Here is a 12810-nt window from a genome sequence, read left to right on the forward strand (position 1 = left end):
ACACACTTTACATGATTTCACAACTTAGAATTTAATGTATAGTTAAGGTCATTTGCTATACAAAGTATTTGCATTATATATATGTATTAAGTTACTGTTGTATTGGCATATAGTACTATTGAAATGTACACAATTGTATAATACAGGAATACTGTGGGAATACGAATGTTAATAGTGTACAATAATAGTTACAAGATAAATAAATATTATTTCTGACAAAAAAGGCAAAATGCCATATAGTAAAAGTGAGGTCCAATAATAAAGAATTGCTCTAAAATACAAATTTAATTGTATATATTAATTGTTATTTACCACAGGATTCCTGTATAAACAATAACAATGCTCATTAGTAAACTCTGTGGAAGTTACACTTTGGTTTGACCTCCGGGTTAAATACTTGAATGTAATATTGTTTGGTGAACTTGAAAAATAAAAAAAATAAGAAAAAAAACAACACTGACACCTCACAATAGTGATTGACAGAACTTGGTACTGCTGTAGGGGGTGACTATTTCACGGTAGTGACTGATAGAACTTGGTACTGCTGTAGGGGGTGACTATTTCACGGTAGTGACTGACAGAACTTGGTACTGTTGTAGGGGGTGGCTATTTTTACCGTCCTGTCAATGTTATCTCAATGTTTTGTCACTAATGATCAATTACAGTCTGTCCTCCTGGTTGATACACTGTATATATACGTGTCTGTCCTCCTGGTTGATACACTGTATATATACGTGTCTGTCCTCATGGTTGATACACTGTATATATACGTGTCTGTCCTCCTGGTCGATACACTGTATATATACGTGTCTGTCCTCCTGGTCGATACACTGTATATATACGTGTCTGTCCTCCTGGTCGATACACTGTATATTTACGTGCCTGTCCTCCTGGTCGATACACTGTATATATACGTGTCTGTCCTCCTGGTCGATACACTGTATATATACGTGTCTGTCCTCCTGGTCGATACACTGTATATATACGTGTCTGTCCTCCTGGTTGATACACTGTATACATACGTGTCTGTCCTCCTGGTCGATACACTGTATATATACGTGTCTGTCCTCCTGGTCGATACCCTGTATATATACGTGTCTGTCCTCCTGGTCGATACACTGTATATATACGTGTCTGTCCTCCTGGTCGATACACTGTATACATACGTGTCTGTCCTCCTGGTCGATACACTGTATATATACGTGTCTGTCCTCCTGGTTGATACACTGTATACATACGTGTCTGTCCTCCTGGTCGATACACTGTATACATACGTGTCTGTCCTCCTGGTCGATACACTGTATACATACGTGTCTGTCCTCCTGGTCGATACCCTGTATATATACGTGTCTGTCCTCCTGGTCGATACACTGTATATATACGTGTCTGTCCTCCTGGTCGATACACTGTATATATACGTGTCTGTCCTCCTGGTTGATACACTGTATACATACGTGTCTGTCCTCCTGGTTGATACACTGTATATATACGTGTCTGTCCTCCTGGTCGATACACTGTATATATACGTGTCTGTCCTCCTGGTTGATACACTGTATATATACGTGTCTGTCCTCCTGGTTGATACACTGTATATATACGTGTCTGTCCTCCTGGTCGATACACTGTATACATACGTGTCTGTCCTCCTGGTCGATACCCTGTATATATACGTGTCTGTCCTCCTGGTTGATACACTGTATATATACGTGTCTGTCCTCCTGGTTGATACACTGTATATATACGTGTCTGTCCTCCTGGTTGATACACTGTATATATACGTGTCTGTCCTCCTGGTTGATACACTGTATATATACGTGTCTGTCCTCCTGGTTGATACACTGTATATATACGTGTCTGTCCTCCTGGTTGATACACTGTATATATTTGTGTCTGTCCTCCTGGTTGATACACTGTATATATACGTGTCTGTCCTCCTGATGGTTAAACTGTATACATACGTTGACTGTTGTATAAAATGTTTTCTTTGTACATCATATTATTGAATAGAGAAATCAATCAATAAAGGTGAAAATTGATTTTTCATTTTCTGTTCAAAATGAATCGTGGTGTCTAATTGTATTGTTTTATGACGTCACTTGAATTTTGTTGACAATGACAGACCGTTAAATATATTCTACTCTATGGACGACAGGGAAGGGAGCCGTTATTTAGTTAAAGAGTAAACAATGTGATATATCTGATAATTATATGTTTCCATGTCTTGCCTATCTGATGACACACTCTCCCTGTTTAATATCCTCGCCTACCAGGCTAGTCTGACTACCCTAACTATGTAATTGTATAATTTCATACCTGATGAGACCCATTACAAAATCAATCACTGCTAACTACCTACCGTGAATATACCTGATAATCCATTATAGCTGTCCTCTCGGCCAGGTAAATAATTAAACATGTGTGACACCACATGCTGGACATATCGACCTGGTCTTCTCTACAGAAAGCCTCGTTAGCTTCTCCTATCATATGGTATTGTAATAGGAGTGGGAAAATGCTTCTTTACAAAAATTCTCGTTAGCCTCTCCTATGGTATCAACCTCGTTATCCTCTCCTATGGTATCAACCTCGTTATCCTCTCCTATGGTATCAACCTCGTTATCCTCTCCTATGGTATCAACCTCGTTAGCCTCTCCTATGGTATCAACCTCGTTAGCTTCGCCTATGGTATCAACCCCGTTAGCCTCTCCTATGGTATCAACCTCGTTATCCTCTCCTATGGTATCAACCTCGTTAGCCTCTCCTATGGTATCATACTCGTTAGCCTCTCCTATGTTATCAACTTCGTTAGCCTCTCCTATGGTATCAACCCCGTTATCCTCTCCTATGGTATCAACTTCGTTAGCCTCTCCTATGGTATCAACCTCGTTAGCCTCGCCTATGGTATCAACCTCATTCATATCGAGACATTGAGGACGACCTTTCATTTATTAAATCATCTAACGCCGTTATAAATGTTTCATATACCTCCGCTCCTACGTAACCATTTCGTATAAATTAATGTGCGGAACATTTTTACCAAGATATCTGCGTATACTATAGTTTAACCCGAGTTTCCTCTGACCCTGACACCATGTCTGGTGTCTGGTGTCTGGCCAGAGCGCACTGCTATGAAAACTGGAATTCTCCGACACCGTTTGGTGCCACTAAGATTTTGGTGCAAACACAATAAAATCGGGTGTGACATAACACCTACCTTACATTTATGGATAAATCAAATATGTATTAACCCAAAACACCAATTAAGTCCAAAATCGGTGTTATATTCCGTCCGTATAGACCCTCGTTTTACGCTGGGTCAAAATTTCACACTGTTGACCCGCCATTTTGTAAGTGACAGTGCAACTAACCACCCGAATCGGAACGCAATGGACCGAAAAGACCAATTATCATTTATAGCAAGAAAATTATTTTAAAGCAAAAATACATTATTTACAAATTATAAGCGGTAAATATAAAGAAATTAATGTTGTAAAATGTGAAATTTTGACCAGACATGGTGTCAGGGCCAGAGGAAACTCGGGCTAAACTATATCTAAAGCAAACTAACCTGGAAAACCACGTGTCAATATTTTCTTTCTTTTACATTACACTGTACAACTGTACCTGGTAATATCGTTTTTTGAAGTTCGTTTTTAACAACACACTTAATAAGTCGATTTGTAGATGTATTTCTAGACACAGTATTTGTTTAGCTGTCGAGCCCTTCACGTGACTTACGATTGGCCATTCCTGTGATTGACAAGTCGTTATCTCTACACTAGTAAGTTAATGATTTACACGTTTGATGTAAAGGCGGAAACCGTCTGTAATTCCGCAGGCATTAATTGAGAAATAGAAAAACAAACAACCGTGATTGAGAGTGTGTCAACATTGCAGGCGTATCAATAACAGAAAGATTTGGGTCAGTGACAGGCAACATGTGTGGGGAAGGATGGAAGAGCTTGTGTAGGGAAGGATGGAAGAGCTTGTGTAGGGAAGGATGGGGAGGCTTGTGTGGGGAAGGATGGAAGAGCTTGTGTAGGGAAGGATGGGGAGGCTTGTGTGGGGAAGGATGGAAGAGCTTGTGTAGGGAAGCTTGTGTGGGGAAGGATGGGGAGGCTTGTGTAGGGAAGCTTGTGTAGGGAAGGATGGGGAGGCTTGTGTGGGGAAGGATGGAAGAGCTTGTGTAGGGAAGGATGGGGAGGCTTGTGTGGGGAAGGATGGAAGAGCTTGTGTAGGGAAGCTTGTGTGGGGAAGGATGGGGAGGCTTGTGTAGGGAAGCTTGTGTAGGGAAGGATGGGGAGGCTTGTGTGGGGAAGGATGGAAGAGCTTGTGTAGGGAAGGATGGGGAGGCTTGTGTGGGGAAGGATGGAAGAGCTTGTGTAGGGAAGGATGGGGAGGCTTGTGTGGGGAAGGATGGAAGAGCTTGTGTAGGGAAGCTTGTGTGGGGAAGGATGGGGAGGCTTGTGTAGGGAAGCTTGTGTGGGGAAGGATGGGGAGGCTTGTGTAGGGAAGGATGGGGAGGCTTGTGTAGGGAAGCTTGTGTAGGGAAGGATGGGGAGGCTTGTGTGGGGAAGCTTGTGTAGGGAAGGATGGGGAGGCTTGTGTAGGGAAGCTTGTGTAGGGAAGGATGGGGAGGCTTGTGTAGGGAAGGATGGGGAGGCTTGTGTAGGGAAGCTTGTGTGGGGAAGGATGGGGAGGCTTGTGTAGGGAAGCTTGTGTGGGGAAGGATGGGGAGGCTTGTGTAGGGAAGCTTGTGTGGGGAAGGATGGGGAGGCTTGTGTAGGGAAGCTTGTGTAGGGAAGGATGGGGAGGCTTGTGTGGGGAAGCTTGTGTAGGGAAGGATGGGGAGGCTTGTGTGGGGAAGCTTCTGTAGGGAAGCTTGTGTGGGGAAGGGTGGGGATGCTTGTGTAGGGAAGGATGGGGAGGCTTGTGTAGGGAAGCTTGTGTGGGGAAGGATGGGGAGGCTTGTGTAGGGAAGCTTGTGTGGGGAAGGGTGGGGATGCTTGTGTAGGGAAGCTTGTGTGGGGAAGGATGGGGAGGCTTGTGTAGGGAAGCTTGTGTGGGGAAGGATGGGGAGGCTTGTGCAGGGAAGCTTGTGTGGGGAAGGGTGGGGATGCTTGTGTAGGGATGCTTGTGTGGGGAAGGGTGGGGAGGCTTGTGTAGGGAAGTTTGTGTGGTGAAGGATGGGGAGGCTTGTGTGGAGCAGCCTTGGTCAGCTTGTTTAGGACAGGCCTGGACATCTTGTGTGGTGTAGACTGGATGGAACGAACTCTGGTAGATTGTTTGATGTAGGATAGGAAAGCATATGTAGGGAGGGGTAGCTTGTGTGGTGTAGGGAGGGGTAGCTTGTGTGGTGTAGACTGGGGTAGCTTGTGTGGTGTAGACTGGGGTAGTTTGTGTGGTGTAGGGAGGGGTAGCTTGTGTGGTGTAGGGAGGGGTAGCTTGTGTGGTGTAGGGAGGGGTAGCTTGTGTGGTGTAGACTGGGGTAGCTTGTGTGGTGTAGACTGGGGTAGCTTGTGTGGTGTAGGGAGGGGTAGCTTGTGTGGTGTAGACTGGGGTAGCTTGTGTGGTGTAGACTGGGGTAGTTTGTGTGGTGTAGACTGGGGTAGCTTGTGTGATGTAGACTGGGGTAGCTTGTGTAGTGTAGACTGGGGTAGCTTGTGTGGTGTAGACTGGGGTAGTTTGTGTGGTGTAGACTGGGGTAGCTTGTGTGGTGTAGACTGGGGTAGCTTGTGTGGTATAGACTGGGGTAGCTTGTGTGGTGTAGACTGGGGTAGTTTGTGTGGTGTAGACTGGGGTAGTTTGTGTGGTGTAGACTGGGGTAGTTTGTGTGATGTAGACTGGGGTAGTTTGTGTGGTGTAGACTGGGGTAGCTTGTGTGGTGTAGGGAGGGGTAGCTTGTGTGGTGTAGACTGGGGTAGCTTGTGTGGTGTAGACTGGGGTAGTTTGTGTGGTATAGACTGGGGTAGTTTGTGTGGTGTAGACTGGGGTAGCTTGTGTGGTGTAGACTGGGGTAGTTTGTGTGGTGTAGACTGGGGTAGCTTGTGTGGTGTAGACTGGGGTAGTTTGTGTGGTGTAGACTGGGGTAGTTTGTGTGGTGTAGACTGGGTGTATGCTGGGGTAGTTTGTGTGGTGTAGACTGGGGTAGTTTGTGTGGTGTAGACTGGGGTAGCGTGTGTGGTGTAGACTGGGGTAGCGTGTGTGGTGTAGACTGGGGTAGCTTGTGTGGTGTAGACTGGGGTAGTTTGTGTGGTGTAGACTGGGGTAGCTTGTGTGGTGTAGACTGGGGTAGTTTGTGTGGTGTAGACCGGGGTAGCTTGTGTGGTGTAGACCGGGGTAGCTTGTGTGGTGTAGACTGGGGTAGCTTGTGTGGTGTAGACTGGGGTAGTTTGTGTGGTGTAGACCGGGGTAGCTTGTGTGGTGTAGACTGGGGTAGCTTGTGTGGTGTAGGGAGGGGTAGCTTGTGTGGTGTAGACTGGGGTAGTTTGTGTGGTGTAGACTGGGGTAGCTTGTGTGGTGTAGGGAGGGGTAGCTTGTGTGATGTAGACTGGGGTAGCTTGTGTGGTGTAGACTGGGGTAGCTTGTGTGGTGTAGGGAGGGGTAGTTTGTGTAGTGTAGACTGGGGTAGCTTGTGTGGTGTAGACTGGGGTAGTTTGTGTGGTGTAGACTGGGGTAGCTTGTGTGGTGTAGACTGGGGTAGCTTGTGTGGTGTAGACTGGGGTAGTTTGTGTGGTGTAGACTGGGGTAGTTTGTGTGGTGTAGACTGGGGTAGCTTGTGTGGTGTAGACTGGGGTAGTTTGTGTGGTGTAGACTGGGGTAGCTTGTGTGGTGTAGGGAGGGGTAGTTTGTGTGGTGTAGACTGGGGTAGCTTGTGTGGTGTAGACTGGGGTAGCTTGTGTGGTGTAGACTGGGGTAGTTTGTGTGGTGTAGACTGGGGTAACTTGTGTGGTGTAGACTGGGGTAGTTTGTGTGGTGTAGACTGGGGTAGCTTGTGTGGTGTAGACTGGGGTAGCTTGTGTGGTGTAGACTGGGGTAGTTTGTGTGGTGTAGACTGGGGTAACTTGTGTGGTGTAGACTGGGGTAGTTTGTGTGATGTAGACTGGGGTAGTTTGTGTGGTGTAGACTGGGGTAGCTTGTGTGATGTAGACTGGGGTAGTTTGTGTGGTGTAGACTGGGGTAGCTTGTGTGGTGTAGACTGGGGTAGTTTGTGTGGTGTAGACTGGGGTAACTTGTGTGGTGTAGACTGGGGTAGCTTGTGTGGTGTAGACTGGGGTAGCTTGTGTGGTGTAGACTGGGTAGTTTGTGTGGTGTAGACTGGGGTAGTTTGTGTGGTGTAGGGAGGGGTAGCTTGTGTGATGTAGACTGGGGTAGCTTGTGTGGTGTAGACTGGGGTAGCTTGTGTGGTGTAGGGAGGGGTAGTTTGTGTAGTGTAGACTGGGGTAGTTTGTGTGGTGTAGACTGGGGTAGCTTGTGTGGTGTAGGGAGGGGTAGTTTGTGTAGTGTAGACTGGGGTAGTTTGTGTGGTGTAGGGAGGGGTAGCTTGTGTGGTGTAGGGAGGGGTAGCTTGTGTGATGTAGACTGGGGTAGCTTGTGTGGTGTAGACTGGGGTAGTTTGTGTGGTGTAGGGAGGGGTAGCTTGTGTGATGTAGACTGGGGTAGCTTGTGTGGTGTAGACTGGGGTAGCTTGTGTGGTGTAGGGAGGGGTAGTTTGTGTAGTGTAGACTGGGGTAGCTTGTGTGGTGTAGACTGGGGTAGCTTGTGTGGTGTAGACTGGGGTAGCTTGTGTGGTGTAGACTGGGGTAGCTTGTGTGGTGTAGACTGGGGTAGCTTGTGTGGTGTAGACTGGGGTAGCTTGTGTGGTGTAGACTGGGGTAGTTTGTGTGGTGTAGACTGGGGTAGTTTGTGTGGTGTAGACTGGGGTAGTTTGTGTGGTGTAGGGAGGGGTAGCTTGTGTGGTGTAGACTGGGGTAGTTTGTGTGGTGTAGACTGGGGTAGTTTGTGTGGTGTAGACTGGGGTAGTTTATGTGGTGTAGACTGGGGTAGCTTGTGTGGTGTAGGGAGGGGTAGCTTGTGTGGTGTAGACTGGGGTAGCTTGTGTGGTGTAGACTGGGGTAGCTTGTGTGGTGTAGGGAGGGGTAGCTTGTGTGGTGTAGACTGGGGTAGTTTGTGTGGTGTAGACTAGGGTAGTTTGTGTGGTGTAGGGAGGGGTAGCTTGTGTGGTATAGACTGGGGTAGCTTGTGTGGTGTAGACTGGGGTAGTTTGTGTGGTGTAGACTGGGGTAGTTTGTGTGGTGTAGACTGGGGTAGTTTGTGTGGTGTAGGGAGGGGTAGCTTGTGTGGTATAGACTGGGGTAGCTTGTGTGGTGTAGACTGGGGTAGTTTGTGTGGTATAGACTGGGGTAGCTTGTGTGGTGTAGACTGGGGTAGTTTGTGTGGTGTAGGCTGGGGTAGTTTGTGTGGTGTAGACTGGGGTAGTTTGTGTGGTGTATGCTGGGGTAGTTTGTGTGGTGTAGACTGGGGTAGTTTGTGTGGTGTAGACTGGGGTAGTTTGTGTGGTGTAGACTGGGGTAGCTTGTGTGGTGTAGACTGGGGTAGTTTGTGTGGTATAGACTGGGGTAACTTGTGTGGTGTAGACTGGGGTAGCTTGTGTGGTGTAGACTGGGGTAGTTTGTGTGGTGTAGACTGGGGTAGTTTGTGTGGTGTAGACTGGGGTAGCTTGTGTGGTGTAGACTGGGGTAGTTTGTGTGATGTAGACTGGGGTAGTTTGTGTGGTGTAGACTGGGGTAGCTTGTGTGATGTAGACTGGGGTAGTTTGTGTGATGTAGACTGGGGTAGTTTGTGTGATGTAGACTGGGGTAGTTTGTGTGGTGTAGACTGGGGTAGTTTGTGTGGTGTAGACTGGGGTAGCTTGTGTGATGTAGACTGGGGTAGTTTGTGTGGTGTAGACTGGGGTAGCTTGTGTGATGTAGACTGGGGTAGTTTGTGTGATGTAGACTGGGGTAGTTTGTGTGGTGTAGACTGGGGTAGCTTGTGTGGTGTAGACTGGGGTAGCTTGTGTGGTGTAGACTGGGGTAGCTTGTGTGGTGTAGACTGGGGTAGCTTGTGTGGTGTAGGGAGGGGTAGCTTGTGTGGTGTAGGGAGGGGTAGTTTGTGTGGTGTAGACTGGGGTAGTTTGTGTGGTGTAGACTGGGGTAGTTTGTGTGGTGTAGACTGGGGTAGCGTGTGTGGTGTAGACTGGGATAGTTTGTGTGGTGTAGACTGGGGTAGTTTGTGTGGTGTAGACTGGGGTAGCGTGTGTGGTGTAGACTGGGGTAGCTTGTGTAGTGTAGACTGGGGTAGCTTGTGTGGTGTAGACTGGGTGTAGACTGGGGTAGCTTGTGTGGTGTAGACTGGGGTAGTTTGTATGGTATAGACTGGGGTAGTTTGTGTGGTGTAGACTGGGGTAGCTTGTGTGGTGTAGACCGGGGTAGCTTGTGTGGTGTAGGGAGGGGTAGCTTGTGTGGTGTAGACTGGGGTAGCTTGTGTGGTGTAGGGAGGGGTAGCTTGTGTGGTGTAGACTGGGGTAGCTTGTGTGGTGTAGACTGGGGTAGCTTGTGTGGTGTAGACTGGGGTAGTTTGTGTGGTGTAGACTGGGGTAGTTTGTGTGGTGTACACTGGGGTAGCTTGTGTGGTGTAGACCGGGGTAGGTTGTGTGGTGTAGGGAGGGGTAGCTTGTGTGGTGTAGACTGGGGTAGCTTGTGTAGTGAGACTGGGGTAGATTGTGTGGTGTAGGGAGGGGTAGCTTGTGTGGTGTAGGGAGGGGTAGCTTGTGTGGTGTAGGGAGGGGTAGCTTGTGTGGGTGTAGGGAGGGGTAGCTTGTGTGGTGTAGACCGGGGTAGCTTGTGTGGTGTAGGGAGGGGTAGCTTGTGTGGTGTAGACTGGGGTAGCTTGTGTGGTGTAGACTGGGGTAGCTTGTGTGGTGTAGACTGGGGTAGCTTGTGTGGTGTAGACTGGGGTAGCTTGTGTGGTGTAGACTGGGGTAGATTGTGTGGTGTAGACTGGGGTAGCTTGTGTGGTGTAGACTGGGGTAGCTTGTGTGGTGTAGACTGGGGTAGTTTGTGTGGTGTAGACTGGGGTAGTTTGTGTGGTGTAGACTGGGGTAGATTGTGTGGTGTAGACTGGGGTAGCTTGTGTGGTGTAGACTGGAGTAGCTTGTGTGGTGTAGACTGGGGTAGCTTGTGTGGTGTAGACTGGGGTAGCTTGTGTGGTGTAGGGAGGGGTAGTTTGTGTGGTGTAGGCTGGGGTAGCCTGTGTGTGTGTTGTTTAGAAAGGCTATAAACACTTTCAGAGAATTTAAGTCAAATGTCAACCGGATCCTAGATAATTTCTGAAAATTCCGTAAATACGATACACCAATCATGCGTGAAACAGTGCGTCACGAAAAAGGAAGTCGTTACGTAAACACTGCTTATAAAACAACGCTCATTCTATAAGTATCGTATGTCCTCATGTTTAATAAGGAACAACAAATCTATGGTCAAGTCTGTACTGTTTTATGATAAACAATGGATGTATCAATGTCATGTAATGCTTACGTCGGAACTTTGTGATTGGCTGCTCACGGAAGCTCGTTCCTTACATGTATTTTAAACTCACCTCTATAACAGCGGTGAAGTCAATGTTGATTACCGATCTCTGTAGTGGGCTCATGACTATATGTATATATTAATATTTCAGTTTCTACTCAAGTTGGACTCAATGAAACTACCAAACTTAATCTGTTTCATTTGCTCATGAATTTGACCAGATTAACACTGATCAGTGCGTATGAATACATGGTTAAAATCCTTCCGCGGAACGATTTCACTTTTTCTGCATTGTTGTTATCAACATGGAATAAATATTAAAATTATCAAATTGATAATGTATTCTTGTATTTTATGAAAGACCAGATATGCTAGATACTTCTATTTTGACAAAATAATGCTGTTTTTAATCCTAAAATTGCGGACTATTTTACTCGACCGACTAGACATGCATAATCCTGAACTCCTCGGGCTTTTCCGCATTTGGACTTGCACAAGCTTCGAGACATTAATACCTAGAACGACTTTTTTATTCGAAAAAAAAACCAATTGAAATATAAGGATTGAATCTAGATTTGGTCGATTTCATGGGGTCATGAATTGAGCTGATCTTGAGACAAATTTAATGAACTGCTTCGCAGTTCATGTTGAATTTGTCTCAAGAGCATCTCATTCATGACCCCATGAAATCGACCAAATCTAGATTCAATCCTTAAATGAAATATCAATCATACTTGTCATTCACATTTTAAAGTTTTGTAAAACATCACATCAACCATGTACTGTAGTTTGGTCGATTTTTTCACACATTTAGACCATAAGGACTTCCTTGTTGATATAACTGGTTTTGTATTTGTTGTAGATCTAAAGACGTTCAATGACGACGCAGAAATGTAAGGACAAGCTTGGTGACGTGTGTCATGTAAACTGTATACATACCTGGATATTTGATCACATATAGCTTACATTAACCAACTATTATAAAGTGGGTTGTCCTGATCGCCATGTAACTCTGATCATTATGTTCACACGGTACTAACTTCCCTGTTGAGTTACAAATTTGGTGCCGTGACCAGGAATGGCAACGTGTCAGATTTTGTGACAGCGGAGAACAGTAATTCCGGTGACTAGAGTGTCCGTCCGTCTACGCTAGGAGTTCTCGTGATTAAATTTCGTTATGGTCCTTACTTATATATGTATGGAAGGTTAACAACTGACCGTGGCGTTATGTGTGTTTGCCATTGGAAATCACGGGTCTCAGGTACAAATAGAAGAGATAATTTAGAATTTATATCAATTATGTCCAAACTTACTTTGGTTTTTCTGGTTTGCATTCTAGAATTAAACATCGATGACGAGACCTCTAGAAGAGCAGAACAGTTGTAGAATGTCCCTAACATCGCTGACGAGAGCTAGGAGAACGGAACAGCTGTAGAATGTCCCTAACACCACTGACAAGAGCTAGGAGGACGGAACAGCTGTAGAATGTCCCTAACACCACTGACAACAGCTAGGAGGAAGTAACAGCTATAGAATGTCTCTAGCATCATTAGCGAGAGCTAGGAGGACGGAACAGCTGTAGAATGTCCTTAACACCGCTGACGGAAACTAAGAGGATGGAACAGCTGCAAAAAAACCTTAACATTACTGGCGAGAGCTAGGAGGACGGAACAGCTGAAGAATGTCCTTAGCATTACTGTAAGTGTAGACATATACCGGTGTATTCTTCAACATGACAGATATGATCAAATCAGATCAACTACAGAAGTCACGTGTTTCAACTGTTTGTACCTCGCGAGAAACACTCACGTGCTTACATATACATATTTAATAAACAAAAGTGACTCGATATACAATGTACTTTGTGTGTACTCTATAGATGATGAGCGTTACATTGACTGTTTTACACGATAATAAAATTCACGACTGGATGATTTGATCGTCATGGTAGTGCATGGGTTATATACCAGCGCGTAGGTCAACATACCTCACATAATACACATGATTGTTTTTAGTTATACTTAATATATCTGCTGATTGTCGTTTGTCGACATACCGGGTATGTCCCCCTGTTTACTCCCTGTGTTGATTGTCGTTTGTCGACACACCCCGTATGTCCCCATGTTTACTCCCTGTGTTGGGTGTCGTTTGTCGACATACCCCGTATGTCCCCATGTTTACTCCCTGTGTTAGGTGTCGTTTGTCGACACACCCCGTATGTCCCCATGTTTACTCCCTGTGT

General features: G+C 46.1%; 3 protein-coding genes across 3 annotated transcripts; all 3 read right to left on the minus strand.

Moving 5' to 3' along the window:
- Nucleotides 1–2483: 2483 nt before the first annotated feature.
- LOC117318669 lies at nt 2484–2918 on the minus strand. The gene has a single exon (XM_033873630.1). The coding sequence runs from the start codon at nt 2916–2918 to the stop codon at nt 2484–2486; it is 435 nt and encodes a 144-aa protein (XP_033729521.1).
- Nucleotides 2919–3923: 1005 nt separating this feature from the next.
- LOC117318670 (extensin-like) lies at nt 3924–5243 on the minus strand. Its single transcript, XM_033873631.1, has one exon. It carries the CDS (start codon nt 5241–5243, stop codon nt 3924–3926), a length of 1320 nt encoding a protein of 439 aa, XP_033729522.1.
- Nucleotides 5244–5583: 340 nt separating this feature from the next.
- Nucleotides 5584–10092, minus strand: LOC117318672 (mucin-5AC-like; the record flags this gene model as incomplete). The annotated part of the gene is given in 7 exon segments (XM_033873632.1): nt 5584–5967; nt 6291–6602; nt 6987–7130; nt 8258–8425; nt 8978–9361; nt 9364–9468; nt 10045–10092. Coding segments are annotated over 7 exon segments (1545 nt in total), but the record flags the coding sequence as incomplete, so codon positions are not given.
- Nucleotides 10093–12810: the final 2718 nt, after the last annotated feature.

This window comes from Pecten maximus, unplaced genomic scaffold (assembly GCF_902652985.1).
Source record: "Pecten maximus unplaced genomic scaffold, xPecMax1.1, whole genome shotgun sequence".
In the NCBI taxonomy this organism is placed as follows: Eukaryota; Metazoa; Mollusca; class Bivalvia; order Pectinida; family Pectinidae; genus Pecten; species Pecten maximus.

Excerpts from the sequence above, each read along its gene's own strand:
- LOC117318669 (XM_033873630.1), bottom strand. The coding sequence starts at position 2,918 with ATGAATGAGGTTGATACCATAGGCGAGGCTAACGAGGTTGATACCATA.
- LOC117318670 (XM_033873631.1), bottom strand. The coding sequence starts at position 5,243 with ATGTCCAGGCCTGTCCTAAACAAGCTGACCAAGGCTGCTCCACACAAG.